The 23,083-nt window shown below is 48.8% G+C and overlaps 2 protein-coding genes across 5 annotated transcripts in view; one reads left to right on the forward strand and one right to left on the reverse strand.

The window, feature by feature from the left end:
• Nucleotides 1-462: 462 nt before the first annotated feature.
• On the reverse strand, nt 463-14,701 carry RETSAT (retinol saturase). Its single transcript, XM_005891680.3, has 11 exons — nt 14,393-14,701; nt 12,079-12,261; nt 11,421-11,662; nt 10,499-10,700; nt 9,199-9,396; nt 6,915-7,034; nt 2,494-2,632; nt 2,136-2,245; nt 1,894-2,060; nt 1,547-1,706; nt 463-1,342 (listed from the first exon to the last, which is right to left on the reverse strand). The coding sequence occupies exons 1-11, from the start codon at nt 14,559-14,561 to the stop codon at nt 1,203-1,205; spliced, it is 1,830 nt and encodes a 609-aa protein (XP_005891742.2). The 5' UTR covers nt 14,562-14,701; the 3' UTR covers nt 463-1,202.
• An 85-nt stretch (nt 14,702-14,786) lies between these two features.
• ELMOD3 (ELMO domain containing 3) overlaps nt 14,787-23,083 on the forward strand; it is a 33,508-nt gene continuing 25,211 nt past the window's right edge. The window contains exons 1-6 of one of the 4 annotated variants that reach the window (XM_070379415.1): nt 14,787-15,241; nt 16,381-16,547; nt 17,942-18,030; nt 18,115-18,401; nt 22,044-22,121; nt 22,816-22,885. In XM_070379415.1, coding sequence (XP_070235516.1) covers nt 18,351-18,401; nt 22,044-22,121; nt 22,816-22,885 — 199 coding nt within the window. In that variant the 5' untranslated portion in view covers nt 14,787-15,241; nt 16,381-16,547; nt 17,942-18,030; nt 18,115-18,350. The remainder of the gene's footprint in view (nt 15,242-16,380; nt 16,548-17,941; nt 18,031-18,114; nt 18,402-22,043; nt 22,122-22,815; nt 22,886-23,083) is intronic. The other 3 variants (XM_014476980.2, XM_070379416.1, XM_014476982.2) reach the window with 3 other exon arrangements.

The raw sequence follows: 23,083 nt of genomic DNA on the forward strand, positions 1-23,083 counted from the left end.
TTTTTTCCTCTTTTTAAAAAAAGTATAGTTGATATACATTGTATTAGTTTCAGGTGTACAACACAGTGATTTGACATTTGTATACATTACAAAATTGATCACAATAAGTCTATAATCATTTGTCCCCATATGAAGTTATTTTAGTATTAATGATTATATTGTACCTCTTAATCCCCCTCTAAAATATTAAGGTTATTAGTACTGCATTAAAATTGACTGACATAAGGCATGTTAGTAAGGAAAAGGTCTTTTTTTTTTGTTAACCTTTAGCACCTTCACTCACCTTCCCACCCGATCCCCATGTAAGTTCCAACACACTGGAAATGCATTCCCAGGCATTGCACACATTCTGTAACTTTCCATGACCTGATCCTTACTTCCAACCCCATTCCTCCTCACCAGGCAGCCCTGGTTCTAGGTCAGAGGTAACTGGGCTGCTTTCTAGGCCATAATATACTGTGTATTTTGGGAAGCTGCACCTTGGTGCTCAGGCCCTGAGGTCTGGGAGGGTATCCTGGTGCTGACACAGTGAGAACCCAGCGTGACTCCAATCAAAAGGAAGCCTAGGCCCCAGCTGCATACGAATTGGATGTTCTCCCATAACGTATATACCTTGCTAACTAACACGTCCTGTCCACTGCCAGCCCCCACATCCACATGGACCATATCACAGGAGTTTCCCCACACTCTCAGAAGAGCCACTGGAACCAGAAAAATAGGATCTGCATCCTCTGAGCCTGTGGAACTACAAGCCAAACCATGCTCACCAGACACCTCTCTGTTGTGTAGAACTCCTGCATTGAGGCACTAAGGGGGAACGGGAGGAGAAGCCTCAGGCCAACAGGACCCCCCTGCTCCAGCTGACCCATGCTCTCGAGGGTTCTAGCCACCTGATGAGAATAATCCATTTGATGGCTCAGACTTAGGAGGTATGGGTGTGGGATGCAGAGCGCAGCTTGACAGGCCATGAAAGCCACCCACGTCAGTAGCCCACGCTGGGCGTTTTGTAGGAACAGCATGTTCTAAAAGGTGTGAGAGAGCTTCAGTTTAAGAACCACCATCTATGCTAGATCTGTGTGTTGGACCTGTATCCAGAAATGAGAAACAATAGTTAGAGTGCTTTACGTGATTAAGGAACTAATGCAGAAAAACACAGGTGAGGCAGGGGATGTGCCAGTTCCTCTGACTCCTCCCTGAGCCAACTAATTCTTCTTCTTCCGGGCCTGGATCCGCAAGCCAAGCTTCCAAAGGTCTAAGTACAAGTTCCGCTTCAGGATGGCACTGCTGCACAGCAAGGCCCCTTGCAGGGCTCCAGTCAACCCACAGGTGAGGACATCTTGGCCTGGGAGACAACAGTGGAGGCCTGTGAGCATCCCCCCGCCCCACCTCCAAGCAGGGCAGTGGGGAGACTGGCCCCTGAGCCAGGGCCACAGAGATGCCTTCAGACCAGGACCAGGGTCCTCAGCCACCAAGGCAACAGAAACAGAGGACTGACTGACAGGCCCAGGGTCCCAGTTTTCCTGGCAGGATGGGGCCTTCAGCATACCTGTCAAGTAGAGGTTCGGGATGGGGCTCTGGGCCCTTATGGAGGCCATTGCACCAGGATGCAGGCGGCCCAGGTCATGGTCAGCCCCGTAGCAGGCCCCCTGGGGAGCCGCCAGGTAGAACTGAATGCTCAGTGGGGACCCTCCAGTCACACTGTCCACCTGAAGAGGCAAAAGAGGTGGCCGAAGAGTGGGAGGGGGACCTTGTGAGACCCTCACCTCTTCTTTCCCTGCCCCTGCACGAGCTGCCAGCCAGCATAGGCTCCCCTGGAGCTCAGTCACCCCAGGCCTCATTCCCAGCCCCATAGAAGGGGCGGAGATGCACCGACCACCAACTCTGCCCTCCTACCTTCCCCTCCAGATGTGGGAACTGCTTCAGGAAGACCGACACAGCGGCTTCAACAAAGGAGCTCTTGAGGTTCTCGTAGGCACTGCTCCGCTTTCCCTGGGGCTCGTCCCGCCACTCCTTGAACCACTCGTATGAGGTGGGCACTAGGATGATCGCTGTCGACCGGTCTGGGGACACAGAGCCAGGTCACTGCTGCCGCCCCTCCCGACCCAAGCCCCAGCCCCCAGCACATCAAGCCTCACCTGGGTACCGGTCCTCCCAAGTTGGGTCCTTGGCCGACGAGAAGGAAATGAAGAGAAGGGGCATGTGCGCGGCGGCCTTGTCCCCAGGCAGAGAGACATAGTGCTCCATCCTGGGGAGGAGAGGGGCTGTTGGCCCTGGCCATGTCCCCCACAGCCACCAGCCCCACCCCGAGCACAGCTTATCCCCAGGTGCCCCCAAGGGATGAAGCCAAGGCACAGCCCAGGTGGGAAAAAGTCCTTTCAGAGTAGATTCTTGCCCATCTCCTCCCATCCTATATCCTGCTGCTTCCCCCCTAGCATCTGTGGCTCTGGGGGACCAGGCTGCTACCCTTCCTGCACATGTACACCCATGCCTTACGCCCTGTCCATGTCTTTGTCAAAATAAATATAGTAGTTGGTGGTCGGCAGCCCCAGGTCCTTCTTGGTGCCTCGGAGGCAGATGAAGACACAGAATATGCTCAGGCCGGGCCGAACCATCCCCAGCTGCCGCTTCACACCTGCAGACGGTTAGGAGGGCCGTGAAAAGGAGACCACCAAGATCTGCCACCACCCCGGGAGCCAGCAGACACCCACTCGCCTCATCTGCAGCCTCAGCTGTTTGGACAACTCGGCCTGCTCCTCAGTCTCCTGCCTGTGATGGCCATGGCCCCAGACATCTGCTCTGAATGCCTTGAGAAGCAGAGATGGCCAGCTCCCTGAGCCATTCACAGCATCTGTGTCATGGTCCCATTGTCACCTTAATGTCTAAGTTAAGAGCAGGGACTTCCCTGGTGATCCAGTGGTAAAGAATCCATCTGCCAATGCAGGGGATATGGGTTCAACCCCTGGTTGGGGAAGATCCCATATACCTCAGAGCCTGTGTGCCACAACTACTGAGCTTGTGCTCTAGAACCCATGCTCCAAAACAAGCCACTGCACTGAGAAGTCTGTGCACCACAACAAAGAGTAGCCCCTGCTCACAACTGGAGAAAGCCTGCGTGCAGCAACAAAGACCAGTGCAGCCAATAAATCAATACGAGCAGAGGACAGGGCTCCACATGACAAAGGCCATGGCTGTGAACAGCAGTCTGTTACAAGCCTTGGCTTCAGTATTAAGTTGAATACAAACCATCTAATGGATAAAAGTGAAAATGTTAGTCCCTCAGTCATGTCCGACTCTTTGCAACTCCATGGACTATAGCCTGCCAGGCTCCCTCCTCTGTCCATGGAACCTGGCAGGTCACAGTCCATGGGATCACAAAGAGTTGGACAGGACTGAGCGACTAACTTACCCCCCGCCCTGCCCCCCACACACACATGAAATAAATAACTAACGAGAACCTACCGTATAGCACAGGAAACTCTACTCAGTGCTCTGTGGTGACCTAAAGGGGAAGGAAATCTAAAAACGAAGGGATATATGTGTACCTATAACTGATTCACTTTGTTCTACAGCAGAAAGTAACACAACACTGAAAAGCAACTATATTCCATAAAAAAATCAATTAAAAGAACCCTGGGTCTCAAATCAGTCACACAATGATGAGACCAAACCCTACTGCTCCAGACCAGCCTCAGCTCCTTTACTTATTTTGTCAGTGAGTGTTCCTCGCTCAAACAAATATCCTCTTCAAAACATCCTCAATAATGTCCAAGCTCAGCCCCAGAATTTAAGAAAGGCACTCCTATTCACAAAGACTCCCTCGGTCTGACCACCTCACCTCCATACTCTCGACCCCAACCAGCACTGCCTTGTCCCCAAGGCCACAAGATATCCTGTTTCCATCTCTGATACAGAGACAGAACTGTCAGAATCTCTACCCCAAACAGCTGGAAACATCAGGAATCCCAGGAGTCTCTGCGGCCTCTCGGTTGAGCATCACTGCCACCACTGTCTGAAAGGTTCTCAAACTGGGATTCATCCAGCTCCCACTTGGGAGGGGTGGCCGGTCCTTCAGGCAGGAGGAGGGCGGAGGGTGCTGGCACAGGAGACTGTCCTCAGGGCTGAGATGCATGTGAGCAGTGGAAGCTGTACCTGCCAGTGAAGGAGGGGCAAGCTCCCTTTTTTGTTTTTGCATCCAGCACCATGTGACCAAAATAGAATTTGGGGGTGGGAAAGAAGGTAGGAGTGGAATAACCAAGTCAAAACCATGTACTGTCTTTCGGTGGGGCCAGAGGTTGACTAAGGTGGAGCTTCCCTGGTGGCTCAGTCAGCAAAGAGTCTGCCTACAATGCAGGAGACCCAGGTTCGATCTCTGGGTTGGGAAGATCCCCTGGAGAAGGAAATGGCAACCCACTCCAGTATTCTTGTCTGGGAAATCCCATGGAAAGAGGAGCCTGTAGGCTACAGTCCATGAGGTCACAAAAGAGTCAGACACGACTTAGGGACTAAACAATAACTAGCTGGAACAAGGAGAGCCCACAAATATAAGAGTAATCTTCCCCTGTATCTCTAAACACAGAAAGCAGTTTCCAGAAAATACAGAACTCCCTCATAGGGTCCTTTCCTTATTCACTTAGGTTGTATGACCATTAAGTGTAAAAGAAATTATGTTCTTTACACATGTGGCTTAGGGTAAAGAATCCACCTGCCAATGCAGGAGACACAGGAGACTCAGGTTCAATCCCTGGGTGGGGAAGATTCCCTGGAGGAGAGCACGGCAACCCATTCCAGTATTCCTGCCAAGAGAATCCCATGGACAGAGGAGCCTGGCAGGTTATAGTCCATGGGGTTGCAAAGAGCAAAACACAACTGAGCACACACAAACAAACAAAAAACAAATTATGTTCTTAATGCCTTTTAGATTCAAAGGGAACTAGGAATCATTCTAGGCAGGAAAATACTTTCGCTTTTTTTTTTTTTTTTAAGGTGTCCCTCCAATTACTCCATGTCATTTATTTGCATTCTCTTTCTCGTGGATTTTTTGTCACCTGAGGACGTGCACTTGATGAGGGCCCAGGGCCATTAGGAGACAGCGTCAGGGTTCAAAGGTCCTGGGAGAGAGGGAGGCTGGAAGTACCAAAGGCCACTGGGCGGTCTCTGCCTCAGGCCACACAGCTCACCCAGCCTGAGAGAGGGAAGGCCTCTGCTGGCAGTGGACATTGGCCGAGGCCCAGTGAAAGGAGGCAAAGGGCTGAGGGCCTGTTTCCCAAGTACACGTCCTGTACCCCAGAGACAGTCACAGCAGCCGCCGACCCTCTCGCCGACCAGGAAAGCCAAGACCTCAGTTTTCTACTGGGTCTCTTTCCCGGGTTCCCCAAGAGCAGCCGCGGGCCCACCCTCCAGGGTGGATGCTTCTTGTACTGGGCTCTAGGCTCCTCCTCAGGTTTCCATCAAGGTTTCCATCCCAAACGCATCTTGGGCTACTCTTACTCCCCACCTCCCACCCCAGCCAGAGGCCTGGACACAGACCTCTCTCTCACCCTCCTAGATCGCTGGCCCCTTCCCGGCCAGCGGCCTCCATCCCTCAATCACATTGGGAGCTGCCAGCTCCATTTCCAAATGGTGATGCCCCAGCTAACCTTGGCTCAGCCACTCTGTCCCTTGGGAGCTGATCTGCTCTCCTCCTCCTTCTAGTAAGGCCTTCTCTCTGGAAGCCCCACGTTTCCAGCCCAAAGGGTACCAGGAATCCAGGCTTAGGAGTCAGAAACATCAGCCTCTTCCTCTCCACTTGGCTGCCTCCAGCTGGGTGGGCCTTGGGCAGCGATTCACCTATGTGCCTCCATTTCCCCTGCCATCAACATGAGCTCTACCCAGCAGCTGAGGATCAGATGCAAGGACAAAGGTAAAGCTCGCACACAGACATGGCTCCCCACACAAAACCACAGGCTTTTATTTTTGGACACGGCCTGCAGTAGAAATGACTGGCATGTGTGTGTGTGCTCAGTCATGTCCAACTCTTGGCAAACCCATGGACTGTAGCCCACCATGCTCCTCTGTCCATGGGATTATCCCAGCAAGAATACTGGAGTGGGTTGCCATTTCCTCCTCCAGGAGCTCTTCCCCACCCAAAGATTGAGCCCGAGTCTCCTGCATCTCCTTCACTGGCAGATGGATTCTTTATCATTGAGCCACCTGGGAAACCCAGAGATGACTGGACTCAGGCTTATTTCTATCTGGGTCCCAGGTTTTGAGAGCAGGGCTCCAGGAGAAGAATCCAGGAGGATACCCCTGCAGCCTCAGCACCAATACAAAGCTGGTTCCTTGCAGAGGCAGGAAAACATAACCTTAGGTCCCAAATAAGGCCCACAGCAACGATATCAAGACCTTCGTCTCCACTCCAGCCTTCCCTTCCCTTAACAGCAATGTCAGACCAGACTTCCCCACACCAAACAAGTACGAAATTAAGGAAGGAAGCAGAATTCACATGGCAAACTTAATGAAAAACCCAGGAACCATTCCTTTAAGACTCAATCCACCATCATTAACTATCAGGGAGATGATCTAAGGTCAAAGGAAACCAGAAATGGGCAACTGGGACTGGAAACTTGAAAGAGGAAAGGGAAACGCAGTTAAGGTTATCAGGGGAAAGGGTGTAAATTTGCCAAGGATGAAATGAGAGATAAAAACTAAAGGGTCTTTGGGGAAGATGCAGGAAAAAGGAAGTTATCCCACCCCCTAAACAGAGGCCTGCTGGGGATAGATGTTATTAATAGAAATTGGTGTGCTCACCTTTTCTGCCTAAGGAGGGTCAAAGGGCAGCCCTGATGCTGGGGAAAGCATCAGCCAGGCTGAGTCAGCTGGAAGCAGAGGGCAGGTCCAGGGCACTCGGAGGAGAGCCACGCAACTCATTTGTTTACCTGGCAGACAGCGGGCCTGCTCTGGCAACAAGTGCTCGTAGGTGTTGAACAATCCCGCGTCGGAGATCACGATGGGGCAATAGATGTTCACCAGGTCCTCACCCTTCTTCACAGTGACACCTGCAGGCACAAGAGCTTAGCTGAGGTTCTGCGCACTCCAAGAAGACAAGAAAGGCCCCCATTCCTACCCAACCCCATCTCTCCCACACTGACCCAGGCAGGTAGGCCCCAGCTAAAACTGCAGAGTGAGGGATCAGCCCAAAGCACTGCCTACAAGGCCCAAAAGGCCCACAGTCCCCACTGGCTTTCTAGCTCTCTCTCTATCTGATATGGGAGCTCTTCTCTTTAGCCACCAGCCAACCTCCACACTAACCCAGACAGAGCCCGTGAGCTGATAGCCTTCATTAAAATGCCAGGTCCTTCTTTACTGTTGCCAGAGTTTTTGGTTCCAACACACTCTCTTTTAAACCCTCCAGTGACACCTCAACCTCTAATTAAACTCCAAACCCTCCTATCAGCCTTCTGTGATGTGCTCCCTTCTGTGGATCCAGCCTCATCTCTGACTGTCTGACAGTTTTCACCAAACTATTAGATAGGACTATATGCAAATAGCATGTGTGTGCATTCATGCTCAGTTGTGTCTGGCTCTTTGCAACCCCATGGACTGTAGCCTGCCAGGCTCCTCTGTTCATGGGATTTCCCAGGCAAGAATACTGGAGTGGGTTGCCATTTCCTTCTCCGAGGATCTTTCCGACCCAGGGATCAAACACACATCTCCTGCAGCTCCTGCATTGCAGATGGATCCTTTACCAACTGTGTCATCTGGGAAGCCCCCAACGGCTGACAGTCAATCATTTTTTTAACCTAGAAATGTGACAGACTCTTATGATTCAACCTAACATTTTCAGATGCCTAAATATATTCAGCTCATGGGACTTCTCTGGTGGTCCAGTAGCTAAGACACTGAGCTGCCAATGAAGGGGGCCCAGGTTCGATCCCTGGTCAGGGAACTAGATCCCACATGCCACAGATGAGAGTTGACCAAAGAAGACCAAAGATTCCATGTGCCGCAACTGAGACCCAGTGCAGCCAAAAAAGAGAAAAAAGAAACTCAGCTCTTTCATATCTCCGTGCCTCTGCACATTCTGTTCCCCCGACCTGGAATGACCTCCTCTCCCCTCTGACCAGCTTCCTCTCACCTATCACGACCTCCCTCTGAGGGTCCCTGTCCCACCATCCTGTGCCACCTCCAGCCTCAGTTCGTGCCTCCATGCGGCACCTTGGTTATATCTCAGTCATCTGCCCTCTGAGACTGGAAACTTCTTGAGTTAGAGATTAGGATTTACTTATCTTTTATCTCCATCTTTTATCACATAGCATGTGAAAAACATAAATATATCCAGAACTGAATTTAATTCAATGATAAACCCTCCTTGGTTCACAGACCACCTGACGGCTGGAAGGAAAACTGGTTTGTGACTGTGAGAGAAAGTCTTGCACAGCTGATGGCCACCCCTGCCTCACTGCTGGGAACTTTGCAGTCTCTTCTACAGATACGTCCTCAAACATTACCGATGGCCTTTTCTCCCTTGACTTTTGGGTGCCTTGGGCCACCCACTCATTACCTCCTTCTTGAATGCTTACTCTGGTGAATTCACCATCACACCAGCCCTGTTTCCTTCAGGCCTCTCTCTCCTCCCTTTGCCGAGGCTTCTGAAGTTACCCTAGATGGTCTGTCTATTTACCAGAGCCCTTCCCTGCATAGAGCCTCTCCTTGCAGTTTATCCTTGGTGGAATTTTGACTCTCTGCTCAGGTGACAGCAAACACCTGAGCCAAGGTAGAGTCTGAGCCCCACTCTGCCATTTACAGGGCATCCTGGCGGCCTCCACACCACCCTATGGAGCACCCAGGTTACAACTCACTCCATCAGTCACTGAACAAACATATACTGGGCTCCAGTATGTGCTAAAGTCTATAGACATAAAGATAAAAAAGACACCGCCTCTACACTCAAGGAACTCCTGGATTAAAGGATAACTACTTGTCTGTATTGAATAAATGATGAAATACTGTTCTCTGGGGACCACACCACCCTTTATCCTTCCTGTGTCCTTTTCACTTCCAGACCATGTCAATTGCTATTCCCAGGCAGCCCCAGATTGAGGCAGATTCCAGCCTGTAACCCCCTATTTGGAGGTCTCTGCCCTCAGTGCTTTCTTTGCTCTCCACTCCCAGTCTCTCCCACCGACGCCAAGGACTGTGAAGACGATGCAGGGCTCTCACCACAGGCTTTCCCAGCTGAGTCGAGCAGGATGCTGTGCACAGGGGCCCTTGTGAGGACAGCGCCCCCGGCCCGTTGAATCACAGGGATGGTGTGGAAGGCGATCTCACTGGAGCCCCCTCGGGGATAAAAGGCCCCTTCTAAGAAGTAGTCAACCAGCAGAGCGTGCATGGAAAAGGTGGTGTGGCTGGGGGTCACACCTATAGAAGGAAGGAGGGGGTGATGAGGCAAGAGCAGGCAGCAACACCATTCAGAGCAGAACATGGGAGGGGTGGGGTGGGGGGAGGGGAGGGAGGCTCAAGAGGAAAGAGATACATGTATAATTATGGCGATTCACATTGCTGTACAGCAGAAACCAACACAAAATTGTAAAGTAATTTTCTTCCAATGAAAAAATAAAAAAGGAACACGGGTTCCTGTCAGAAAACATGCAGCCTTTGGGAATTCCCTGGTGGTCCAGTGGTTAGGACTAGGTGCTTTCCCTGTTGTGGGGGGCCTGGATTCAATGCCTGGTTGGGGAACTACAATCCTGCAAGCTGCATAGCGTGACCAAAAAAAAAAAAAAATAGAAAACATGCAACCTGAGTCTATGCCTCCCAGGATCCAAGTGATTCTCAGGGCAGCCTCTTTCTATCCAAACAGGCAAACAGGGAGTGTTCCAGGTCTTGGGCCAGTGGGAATGACCTCCCTGCAAACTGCCATGCTGCCAGGGAGGAGAGTGTGGACTAGAAAGAAAACCATCCAGGACACAGGTGAGGGGGATTTTTATCAAGGTATCCAGCAGGGAGGAAGACAGGCATTTCTTCCCTAAGCTCAAGAAGACCTGGAGTGTGAGCAGCTCCACTTTAGTTAGCTAGGCAGCCTCAGAGTCAAAGAAATGCTTTTGAACTGTGATGCTGGAGAAGACTCTAGAGAGTCCCTTGGACAGCAAGGAGATGAAACCAGTCAATCCTAAAGGAAATCAGTCCTGAATATTCACTGGAAGGACTGATGCTGAAGCTGAAGTTCTAATACTTTGGCCACCTGATGCAAAGAGCCAACTCATTGGAAAAGACCCTGATGCTCGGAAAGATTGAAGGCAGGAGAAGGGGGTGACAGAGCATGAGATAGTTGGATGGCATCACTGACTCAATGCACATGAGTTTGAGCAAACTCCAGGAGATAGTGAAGGACATGGAAGCCTGGCGTGCTGCAGTCCATGGGGTCGCAAAGAGTCGGACATGACTGAGCGACTGAATAAACCAGGCTCAGGAAGAAAGACTAAGAGCCAGGGGCTTCCCAGGGCCCAAGGCCAGGACCCACCGTAAGTGGGGAAGATGTAGCTGAGCACAGCCTGGAGCTCCGGGGAGGCGGGGAGCTGCCGCAGGACCTCAGCCAGGCTCTGGGTGGATGCACGAAGGAACGGAGAGAAGTAGGTGAGCAGCCCATACTTGGTGAGGAGCTGAGCCACGGGCAGTGGGAGGATCTTCAGCAGGACAGCATAAATGGCTCCACGGGATACCACCTGGGAGGGGAGTAAGCAGGGAGGAACAGGGCTCACCTCCAGACCCGCTGTGACAGAACTGCCTGTCCAACAGCCTGCACAGTCCAAGGGACCAGCAACACTTGGTGGTGGTGGTTTAGCTGCTGAGTCATGTTCGACTTTTTCCAAGCTATGAATTGTAGCCTGTCAGGCTCCTCTGTCCATGGGGATTCTCCAGGCAAGAAAACTGGAGTGGGTTGCTATTTCCTTCTCCAGGGGATCTTCCCGGATCAGGGATCCAACCTGTGTCTCCTGCATTGCAGGTGGTCTCCTGCACTGGATTCTGAGCCTGCTGAGCCATCAGGGAAGCAGAACTTGGCTAAATTTGGATCGTAAAACTCTGTACTCTAAGTTTTTTTTTTTTTTTTTCCCATTCTCCCCTCAGATGAGTCCTTTTTTGCTTTTCAGTTTCCTGCCCAAATTCCTTTTGAAAAATTCCAATCTGGTCTCAGATGAAGTGAGGTTACAGAGGAAAGGGGTTACAGATGTAACCACATGGAAGCCAGCCTGGCCAGGCCAGAGTGTGAGTGGCAGCTGCTGAGCCCAGGCTCCAGAGAGAGGGCCTGGCTGAGCACAGAGGTCAACTCGGACCTGGGCTGAGTTCCAGACAAACATGTCTGTTCCTCCTTCCTGCCTCCCTCACCCGTCACTCCACTAATAAGGAAGGTAAGCCTTGTTGGGAATAACACATGTCCGTATTACCTTAACCAGCTTCATATACTTGTCAATGGCAGCTTCTTCCTGGGGAAACTTGTCCTTGAGGCCCTGAATGTAGGCTTTCATCCCCGCGTACATGGGAAACTCTTTTCGGCCATCAGGCCCTTCTAGTACCATGATGTCAAAGGGAGAGGACAAGGCAGCCCAGTCTAGCTGCCCCTCAGTGATCTGGTCCAAGATAAAACGGTCAAAGCTACCCTCCTGCATATCCCCAATGTAATGGATTCCTGTTGAGAAATAGAAAAATAAGGCATGATAGAGATAAGGGAATTGAGCATTGGAAAGGCTCCAACAAGGAAGCGAGGTGAAAGAGGCGTCTTACAGGCCAAGCCCACGCCCACAGAGGGGGTACCCACCCTTTCTGAAAAGGGGAGTTGCAGCAGAAACCACTAGATCCCCGCCCAGTTCAGCAGGTACAGCTGTCAGACCATGGAGATACATGTGGTGTGTCTCTAACTTCTTTTCCCTTCATCTGAGATCAGATTGGAATTTTTCTAAAGGAATTTGGGCAGGAAAGCTGTCAGACCAACAGTGCCCAGGGCAAAGAAAACCTGGGCCTCCAAAACCACTGAAAAGCCCAGGATCGTCCCACTGCGGCTGCTCCAAACCTCCTGCTCCCACCCCTTTGCCTTGGCAGCCTTACCCGTGTCAAATTCAAGGCCATTCGTTCCAAAGGTATGACAACAGCCTCCTGCCTTGGTATGTTGTTCCAAAACGAGAACTCGCTTGCCACTTTTGGCTAGGATTGCAGCTGCTGCCAAGCCCCCAAAGCCACTGCCAATCACCACCACATCCAGCTTCTTTGGCACTCGGCTGACGGAGAAAGCTGCAGCAAAGGAGGAGATGGAGAGCGCAATGAAAGGACAATGAGGTGGAAAGCAAGGCAGAATGTTCTAGCTTATATGATGCTCCAAAAAATTTCTAGAGCAGTTTGGCACAGGGCTCCTCACTAAAATATCTCAAACATTTTACCTAGGACATACTCAGGACCCACTGGGAAAGGTTGAACAAAGTGATTTAGGTTGATCTGAACTGGCTGCAGTCCATGGGGTCACAAGAGTCGGGTACAACTGAGCGACTTCCTTTCACTTTTCACTTTCATGCATTGGAGAAGGAAATGGCAACCCACTCCTTGTATTCTTGCCTGGAGAATCCCAGGGACAGAGGAGCCTAGTGGGCTGCCGTCTATGGGGTCGCACAGAGTCGGACACGACTGAAGCGACTTAGCAGCAGCAGCAGCAGAACTGATTTAACCAAAACCACTATGTAGCTGAGGATTTTCCCTACTTGCAAGGAAAGAATAATTCATAAACTATCACACACACACACAAGTGCTGACCATGATCCAGGCTAAGAATAATAAATGCAGTCAGAGACCGAGCTAGGGAAGAAAGAAAACAAGGAGGTGGGGGACAAGAGAAGAGTATCATGGGGCTGGATGGTGGCTCATGCAACAGTCTATTCACAAGCAGGTTATCTTCAGAAAATGCAGGATCTGCAGGCAGTAGTGGTGCAGCCCACTCAGATCATGGTTCTTAAAGATCTTGATACAGAGGCAGGACAGAGCTCCTCTGAGAAATCACAGCACCACCCCTTCACACTGGGAAAGCCTGGATGTGGGATCGAGGAGGAAGCACCTAAACAAGACAAACTGGACAGCCCATGGTGCTGTATGGGCACTTTCTACATAAGATCTATTCTTTCAAGATCACTCCAGAAGAACTGAGTTTTGGGATTTTTCAAGATGCCAGAGAACTCGGTAAAAACTTTGAACTTTTCAAACATTTTTTAAAAGACCTGCAGTGAAAAATACATTTCATACATCAGTATATAATATAAAGAAGTTCCACAATACTTAGCACAACTATGTAGGATACACTGATATTTTCCATTTGACTGAATTTTAAAATGCTAGTTGCAACTCATTAAATTGATATCATGACCCACTACGAGAGATCAACACTTGGTTTCAAAAACAAACTAATCATCTCATCTTTAGACCAATCCAGATAAATGGAGTGACTTGCTAATGGTTACACAGTACATCAGGCTTCCCTGGTGGCTCAGACAGTAGAGAAAGTGCCTGCAATGTAGGAGACTGGGGTTTGATCCCTAGGTGGAGAAGGTCTCCTGGAGAAGGAAGTGACAACCCACTCCAGTATTCTTGCCTGGAAAATGCCATGGACAGAGGAGCGTGGAGGGCTACCAGGGTCGCATAGGGTCGGACAGTGACTAACACTTTTACTTTCACTTTTTTCACAGAGTAAATCACTGTTGTTTGTTGTTCAGTTGCTCAGTCCTGTTTGATTCTCTGCGACAGAGACAGTGACAGAGTCCAGTTAAAACTCTGATTTCAGAAATAATAGTCCTTCCACTTACAACAATACTGTCTTTATTTTATTTATTAAGCAGCCGAACTCTTTCTTTAAACTCTAAAAGAAACCCACAAATACTTTTTAAAAGATGACAGTGCAGATTCTCCGTAAACAAAGAGCTCTGAGCCCGAGGCACCCCACTGAGCCTCTCTTCAACCGCAAGATTATGGGACCAGCATTATCAGTCACATCCCGTGATGAACCAAATGCAATTTCCTACAAAGGTTTCTGTGTAGCTCTCCCACGCCCTTGAACCCCTGGGGAAGATAAGTGAGAATGTTACGGTCTTAAAGTCAAAGAGGGGGGAAGATCTCTTCTTGTTTAAACCGTTAGCCATGGCTATACCAAGCGGCAGGGTCTGAGTGTGGCTATGACAAGAACTTGGCTCGCCCAGGACGATGCCCGAGACCCAGAGGCCACGATTCCCTGGGCCTGCGGGGACCAAGGCTCTCGCCAGGAGTGGATTCTAAAGCGGGCGCCTATACATGCAAAGATGCCCTTCCAGCACTTTGCATCTGGGAAACGCTAACCCGTGAGGATGCTCGGGAGCAGCCTAGGTCCCCGGGGTGTCTCCCCGCTCACCTTGCTTGAGAACCTTCTTCCTGGCCTCCTTGTCGGTCACCAGAGGCGCGGGTGGCCGTTGGACATCCTCCAAGAAGGGGTTCGGGGAGCTGCCTGAGAACAGCCCCTTGTAAACTTTGCCGAGGACGACCAGCAGCAGCGCAGCCAGTAGCAGCAGCGACACCCACATCGCGCCGGCGCCGGGTACCTGCAACTCTTTCGCTTGGACAGCGCCTGGGGTCTGGAGCCGCAGCTCTGCTCAGTTAGATAGTCCTCCCACCAGGGAGGCGGAGTCAACCGTGCCCGCTGATCAGCCCGCGGAAAGGCGAAGTCGCTCGCGGAAAGGCGAAGTCGCTCGCGGAGATTGACCCTCGCGGCTCCCCGTACTCGCTTCGCCTGCTGTGCGGAGGGCCGTGTTCCTGCGCGGAGGAGGCCTGGCGGGGCTGGGAGACCCCAACAGCGAAGAACTGGGAACTCGGGGACTCGGCCGGCGATCCCCGGGCGGGGGTCAGAGGAGGAGGAATGTGGGGCGGAAATGGTCGCCGTGGGGCGAGACAAGGGTGAGACGTGTAAGACCGAGAGAGACTCCCGATCCTGGTAGACAGGAGACCTGGGTTGTGGTTTGCGCTCTGCCGCGGACTCGCTAGATGACCGGTGGCAAATCGCTTTCCTGTTTTCCCCTCCGAACAATTGAGAAAGTTTCTGGCCAGAGTCCCCACGCAGCCCCTGTCTGGCTGGGTTCTTGCTGGATTGAGATCTCCCTTGACGTCCGCGCATCGCAGCCGGCGAGCACCGACTCTGGGACCCTCAAACTGGTCAATAGTTTTTGGGCGGGCGCCCTGGGATGACGACGCCTACGGCCGGGGCCAGGTAGGGACTGGAGCGGGCGGGGAGCGCCCAGCGGAAAGGCCGATGAAAGAACCAGCCTACCTGTGTATGCATTTATACTGAAAGTGTCGCTCCAATTTCTAGATTAAATATCTATTTAGCGTTTAAGCCCCAGCAAGCTTAAACTTAAAATTATTCCCTTTAATGTAGCTCCTTTCCTAAAATGGGTGCACCATAAAAATTAACAAGGATCTACTGTATAGCACAGGGAGCTATATTTAGTATCTTGTACTAACAGAAGATGAGATGGTTAGATGGCATCACCGACTCTATGGACAAAAGTTTGAGGAGGTTCCGGGATTTGATGATGAACAGGGAAGCCTGGTGTGCTGCAATGCATGGGGTCACAAAGAGTTGGACCCGACTGAGCAAGTGAACTGAACTGAATAATCTGTAATGGAAAAGAATCGGAAAAAGAATATATTCAGTTATGTAGATAGATAGGTAGATAGACTCAGTTGTGTCTGAGTCTTTGAGACCCCATAGACTGTAGCCCGCCAGGTTCTTCTGTCCATGGAATTTTCCAGGCAAGAATACTGGAGCAGGTTGCCATTTACTGCGCCAGTGGCTCTTCCCCACCCACAGTATCAAACCAGTGCCTCTTGCATCTCCTGCATTGCCAGGCAGATTCTTTACCACTAGTGCTACCTGGGAAGCCCATATATGTGTTATATATCTGAATCACTTTGCTATATACCAGAAAATAACAACATTGTAAATCAACTACATTTCGATTTTTAAAAATTATTTATTTATTTGGCTGTTCCAGGTCTTAGTCGACATATGCATGTTCTTTAGTTGCAGCATTCAAACTCTTGGTTGCAGCATGTGAGATCTCGTTTTCTGACTAATGATTGAACCCAAGCTGGCTGCATTGGGAGCATGGAGTCTTAGCCACTGACCACTAGGGTAGCCACTACTTCCATTTTTAAAAAAATTTTAATTAACAAAATACAATAGGTGCACCATAAATACTTAATTTCAAAAGGATCCGTCTTTATAGGAAGGCCATTTCCTCAGGCCCAGCCATAAGGAACTTCCCTAATATTATTAGGAGTGACGTTATAACTTCTAGTACTTGCTCGTTTGACAGTTTCTGCTCATTTCTTTCTCTAATACAGATCGTGAATGTCCCTCATGGAGTCCTGGCAGGGCTCCAGCCAGAACTGAGCACTAGCAGGCATGTAAAGCTGGTCATGATTCAACACTGCTGGATTCAATATAAGCCCAGTAATAGAAGAGCCTCCCTGAGCTCAGGATCGCCATACCTGCCAATCATCTTCCCAAGGTTGGTCGATGTGTGAGTGTTTTGTCATATGCAGAACACTTGAGAAGGTCAAGGGGGAAGGAGTGGAAAGGGAGGCAGATGCTGAGGCGCCAGAGGACACAGAGAGAGTTGGTTCCTGAGCTGCTATAACTGGAGGGCACTGCCCTCCCCCTGTTACAGTGAGCCAGGTGTCCAGTCCAGCAATCAGGAGGTATTCTGGCTCTTGGTGTTAGGAACAGTCAGTGCATCCAGCTTCCTGACAAAGAGTCCATCTTGTTCCTGGCCTCCGGTTTGTAGGGAACCCAGATTGTGTTCTCTGAAGAGCTGACCTCAGAGCAATGCCACCTTTCTTTCTTAGTCAGCCTTTCTTAGTCAACTGGGGAATTCTCTGGTGGTCCAGTGGTTAGGACTCTGTGCTTTCACTGCAGAGGGCTGGGCTTCAATCCCTGGTTGGGGAATTAAGATTCTGCAAGCCACACAGTGCAGCCAAAAGAAAGGTAAACCAAGTCTTGTGAGGTATACTATCCATCACCTGCCCACTTACCCAGATTCTTGTTGTGACAGGCACTCATGATGTCCACTTCTCCCATGGTGAGGTATGGGCCTGCCCAAATCACTTCCTGAGGTGGACTCATGGGAAGAAATACTTAGAGTTAGCTTCACTGGCCAGGAAGCTGCCAGATGTACAGTACTGGTGCTCACTGAGGAAGGGGGGGCATTGTGTTGCATTTTGAGTTTCTGTTAATACCATCATAGGAACCGAATTGAGTGTTAGGCCCTGCCAGGTCTGAGACCTGAGTAAAGCCTGAGCACTTCAGCTAAGACCACCCACCAATGTGTCACCCTAAATTATCCTCACCCTTTTGAGACACATGGACTTTCCTGGTGGCTCTGACAGTAAAGAATCTGCCTGTAATTCAGGAGACCTGGGTTTGATCCCTGGGTCTGGAAGATCCCCTGGAGGAGGGAAGGGCTGCCCACTTCAGTATTCTTGCCTGGAGAATTCCATGGACAGAGGAACCTACAAGCTACAGCCCGTGGGATCACAAAGGGATGGACAAGACTAAGCGACTAACACTTTCACTTTTAGATAATTTCCCAGATCTCAGTAACTTCATTGTCAAAAACAGATCCCTGTAAAGCAGTTATCCACCAATTAAGAATTAATTTAAAAAGCAAATAGAAAAACAGATCCCTACCACTTACAGTGGTGCTGCCTCCTGGACACTGAGAAGCCAGCCCTTAAACTCCTGCAGGGACCCCTTCTTTCTGTCCCGTTACATGGATAGTAAGAGGCAGGCATTCACTAAGGCAGCATGTTTATTTGGAATATGTTTACAGCTGCTTGAAGATTTTTTTTTTAATGATTTAAAATCCCATAATCATTTTATTTTTATTTATTTATTTGGCCATAGATCGTGGCATGTGGGATCCCTAACCAGGGATCAAACCAGTGCCTTCTGCATTTGAAGAGCAGAGTCCCAACCACTGGACCACCAGGGAGGTACCTGTTTGAAGATTTTTCAAGTCAGAGGCATAACTGAATGATGAAACTAGTTTTCTTCTTTAATCTTTTTTTTTTTTTCAGGGCTGAGACTCCAGAGTGTGTCCTCAAGGACTTCTGTCAGGACTCACAGAAGCCTCCACCCTGGTGATGGCACACAGGGACTGTTTTCTCGTTCTTAGTCTGAACGACTGCCAAGAAGGAGGGCAACGGTAGAACAGTCAAATCCCAGGCTCTCCCCATAGCTTCTAATCTCAGACCTTGTTAAACTCCTTTCTGAGCCCAAGGACAAAAGTCACTTGAACAAATGAGTTTGAGTCATGAATGAAAACTCTCACTCTTTCCATGAGAAAGAATTAAGAGATGGACAGGTAAGCAAGCATATCCATTTGGGAAAGAAGGTGTTGGTATGGGATGTATTGTTAATAATAATAAGAGAGAGCATATATCAAGAGGGTGTGGACCTTTAGAAATGTGTAGGAAAAATTCTCTTTACAGTTCTCTTATTCTTTTAGAAGAAGCTCTTAGTTACTTCTGGATTAATTGCCTTTCCCAATGGTTTGCTTTCTAAGTAGGTTATAGGATTTGGGTTTGGATTTGCTTGGGTGGGAGAAAAGTTTCAATTGGAATCTCCCAGGAAATATATATTTCAATCAGTTTGGGTTGTTTACTGGCCCTTTCTCTCTCAAATACCCATTTTGACCTGTTTATCCTCAGGATCCCTGGTTCCATGTGGATATGTGTGAGCCTGGCAGCTTACCCTGTATTCCCCATGTTTCTCCCTACCTTCCCAGAAATGGTCTTAAATGCAGCCTTTGGGGTGCAGTGGCCAGAATGGGGACAAAGCCTGTGCTTTGGGAGTCCAGGGAGGTTTTCTTCACTGTCCTGAGACAGATGAACTGTTCTTCCAGAAAACATTTATCTTTGGATACTAGAGGGGAGAGAACGATGCGATGAGTCCTGAGCACACAGACTCCTACAGGGAGTTGTGCAGCACGGTGAATCACCAGATATCACTGAGAATGTATCTTGAGCCTTCGAGTGTGTCTAACTGTTTGTGACCCCATGGACTGTAGTCCGCCAGGCTCCTCTGTCCATGGAATTTCCCAGGCAAGAATACTGGAGTAGGTAGCCATCCCCGTCTCCAGGGATCTTTCTGACCAAGGGATTAAATCCTGGTCACCTGCATTGCAGGCGGATTCTGTACTGTCTGAGCCACCAGAGAAGCCCATTTTGAGCCTAGTCCTGTGCAGATGGTCTGAGAAATATAAAACAAGTATACAAGAAGAGTCTGACTGGGGAGACAGGTCTTTTGCAGAGGACCTTGTGCCACATACAGAGGCTATGGGACTTAGAGATCTGAGGAAACCCTCGTAACTGCAGGAAACCACTGTAGCTCAGCCACCCTGAGGAGATGGAACTGATCTTGAAGGGCCCAGAAAACACTGAGAAGGTGGAGGTGGGGGCGAGACCACATGACCCAAGGGCTGGAGGTGAGAGGAATTGCAGCAGTGTGTTCACTTTAGCTAAGTGGGAAATAATGGTGCTTAGACATCAGGAGGCCAGTTGTGGAGGAGTAGCTCTGCTGTGGTGTGTTTATGGGTTCATCCTTCTGGCAAAAATGAAGGCAAAAAGAAGTCAAAAAATCAAAGTTGTGTCTAAGGAGTGTTAGTTGGCAAAAATAAGTACGCGGGATTAGAGTAACAGGACAGTCTGGGATTCCAGGGCCTTGATATAACAATGATACCTTTGTTAGTTATTTTCCCGTAATTATTATTATTTTTCTTTTATCTGCCTTAGAGAAAATAATACTGCACATGGTTCAAAATCCAAAAGTATGAGGATGTACATATAGTGAATATCTTCCACTCTTGTTCCCCAGCCACCCTGTTTTCCTGCTGAGGCAAAGTTAGTACTTCCTTGAAGACTATAATTCTGGAAATAGTCTCTATAAAACAAGCAAATAGATTTATGTGGGGTTTTTTTTTTTTTTTTAGAAAATCCAATGATAAAGTATACTCTGCCCTTTGCTTTTTCACTTAATATAGTAATATCATGAAGATTGTTCCAAATCATTTATAAAGTACTTTCTTACTCTTTTTTTTAAATGGCTGTATAGGATCTCATTAAGTGGATATGCTTTAATTTATTTAAAATTAGTTCACTAGTGACAACTAGCTTTATCATGATGATCATTTTGAAATGTATAGAAACATCAAATCACTGTGTTGTGCGCTAGGAACTAACATCGTGTTGTAAGTGAATTATAACTCAAAAACAAACTTGTAGAAAAAGAGATTAGATTTGTGGCTACCAGAGATAGGGGAATGGGGAAAGGGGAATTAGATAGTGAAAAGGTGCAAACTTCCAGTTGGAAGATAAATAAGTACTCAGAATATAATGTACAACATGATAAAGGTAGCACTGCTGTATGTTAGAATGAAAGTTAAGAGAATAAATCCTAAGAGTTCTCATCACAAGGAAAAAAATGTTTTGTTTGTTTGTTGATGTAGTACCAATAGATGATGATGGATGATCGATAACCCTATCCTGGTCATCATTTCATAACGTATATAAGTCCAGTCATGCTGTGCCCCTTGCCTCTTACACAGTGATGTATGTCAATTACATCTCGGTGAAACAGCGGGTGGGGGTTATAAATAGAGTAAAATAAAGAAAGAAGTCCATCAGTGGACATTCAGAGTTTTTCTAGCCTTTTGCTTTTATAAACAGTACTACCATGGATTTCCTTCATGGTCTAGTGGTTAAGAATCTGCCCACCAGTGCAGGGGACGTGGGTTTGATCCCTGGTCCAGGAAGATCCCACGTGCCATGGGGGCAGCTAAGCCCGTGTGCCACAGCTACTAGAGCCCATGTGCCCTAGAGCTCGTGCTCCACAACGAGAGAAGCCACCACAGCGAGAAGTCCTCGAACCACAGCTAGAGATGGCATGGCAACAGAGACCCAGTGCAGCCAAAACAAACGAACAAAAACAGACGAACAAAGCCATGAGTAACACTGTAAGCATGTCATTTTGCACACGGATGAGTATATATATTAGATAAATTCCTCAAATGCAGTTGCAGGCCCCAAATAGACACAGCATACATGATCGTGTCAGATATTATCAAGCCGGAGAGGTGGTAACAGTTCACTCTCCAGTGTCTACAGCTCTTGGTCCTTTACCCAGCATGGTGTTACCACGTTTTTTGATCTTTGATAACAAGGTAAGTGAAAAATGTTATTTCAAGAGTAGTTGTAGTTGACTTTAGTTGACATTTCTCTTGTTATGAGTAAGGTTGAGCATTTCTTCACATGTTTAAGAACTGTTTGTGTTTCCTTTTATGCAAACCATCTACATCCATGCCCATTTTTCTACTGGTTTCTTTTTTTTTTTTATCTTACTGACTTGTAGGATTTTTTTCATTTTTTAACATTAAAAGCATTAGGGCTTCCCAGGTGGCTCAGTAGTAAAGAATTTGCCTACAATGTGGGAGACCTGGGTTTGATCCCTGGGTTGGGAAGATCCCCTGGAGAAGGAAATGGCAACCCACTCCAATATTCTTGCCTGGGAAATCCCATGGACAGAGGAGCCTAGTGGGCTACAGTCCATGGAGTTGCAAAGAGTCAGACACAACTTAGCAACTAAACACCAAAGACAGGAAAATTAGCCTTGTGTTTTGATATGAGTTGCAAAAGGTTTGTTGGGTAGTTTTTAAGCTCCAGCAGGGGAAAGATTTGGCTGAGCAGAACATGAGGAAACCGCCTCACTCAACTTTACTTACTCAGAGCCCTGAGACTTTGAATGTGGCCAAGAAGTCTGTATGAGATTATATTAACATTAAGCTTTTTGCAGACCAGGTTAAACAGGAGTTGTCCTTACAGTATTACCTGTAGTTGACTTCTCCAGGGTTAATCCATTGTGTGTGTGTTAAGGGAAAGGGTGTGCTGTTCAAGCTTTCATCTCTGGGGGACTGATACGTGCCTGAGAGACTGACTCGTTTGCCTTGCAGGTTGAAAGTGTGTCTGCTGGGTCCTCTCCACCATGTGACAAGGACAGCAGTGCTCTTCTGGCTTTCAGAGGAATTTCTGTACGTACTGCCCACAGCCCCGTGTCTTCTGTCAGTAGGCGTTCGTGTAACATGCTGCTATGTGGTGCCGGGACACAGGATGGCACAAACCTTGCCCTCCAGTAGTACATACTTTGGGGGTAGGAGTGGGAACAGACATGCAAAACAATCTGCCTAATCAGAAAATTGTTGTAATGAAGCAGAATATAAAGTGCAGTGGGGATGTCAACAGCTCACCACTATCTCAGTTGAGTAGATTTTTATCCATTTACTCTTCAAGGAGGGCATATACTTGTCCCTACGTTGCCCAACTTCTCCATCATAGTTGGTATTTTCCAGGTGCCTCTCATTAAGATTGGGCTTCCCAGGTGGCTCAGTGGTAAAGAACCCAGCTGTCAATGCAGGAGTGGGTTAAATCCCTGGGTAGGAAAGATCCCTTGGAGGAGGAAACAGCAACCCACTCCAGTATTCTTGCCTGGAAAATTCCATGGACAGAGGAGCCTGGAAGGCTACAGTCTGTGGGATCTCAAAGAGTCGGACACAACTGAGCGACTGAGCATGCACTCATTAAGATTGGCTTTAACCAACCCATCTGGGAAGACAGATTCTAATGGCCTCCAGTTTCAAGAATATTTGGTACAGTGGGCAGTATGTATTTGTGTGGATAGGAGGACTTGGACTCCGCCCTCACACTGAAGGTCACCTGCCCCTACAGATCTCAGAGTTGAAGAACCACAGCGTCCTCCAGGCCCTGACAGCAGAGGCGAACGCCTGGGAGCCCCGTGGTAAGGTCCCCTTCAGGGCCCGAGGAGCCTGGGTGGGACTCAAGGCAGAGCTCGTGGGTCTTTCCTTTTCTTCCTTGAATTTCTTCCCTTGAATTTCTCTCACTACTTTTCCTATAGAATTTTATAGATTTATCCTTCTTCAAGGGAAACTAGAACTGACACTGGATTAGGAGTCAAGAGACCTGAGTTCGTTCATTC

Source organism: Bos mutus, chromosome 11 (genome assembly GCF_027580195.1).
Source record: "Bos mutus isolate GX-2022 chromosome 11, NWIPB_WYAK_1.1, whole genome shotgun sequence".
Classification (NCBI taxonomy): domain Eukaryota; kingdom Metazoa; phylum Chordata; class Mammalia; order Artiodactyla; family Bovidae; genus Bos; species Bos mutus.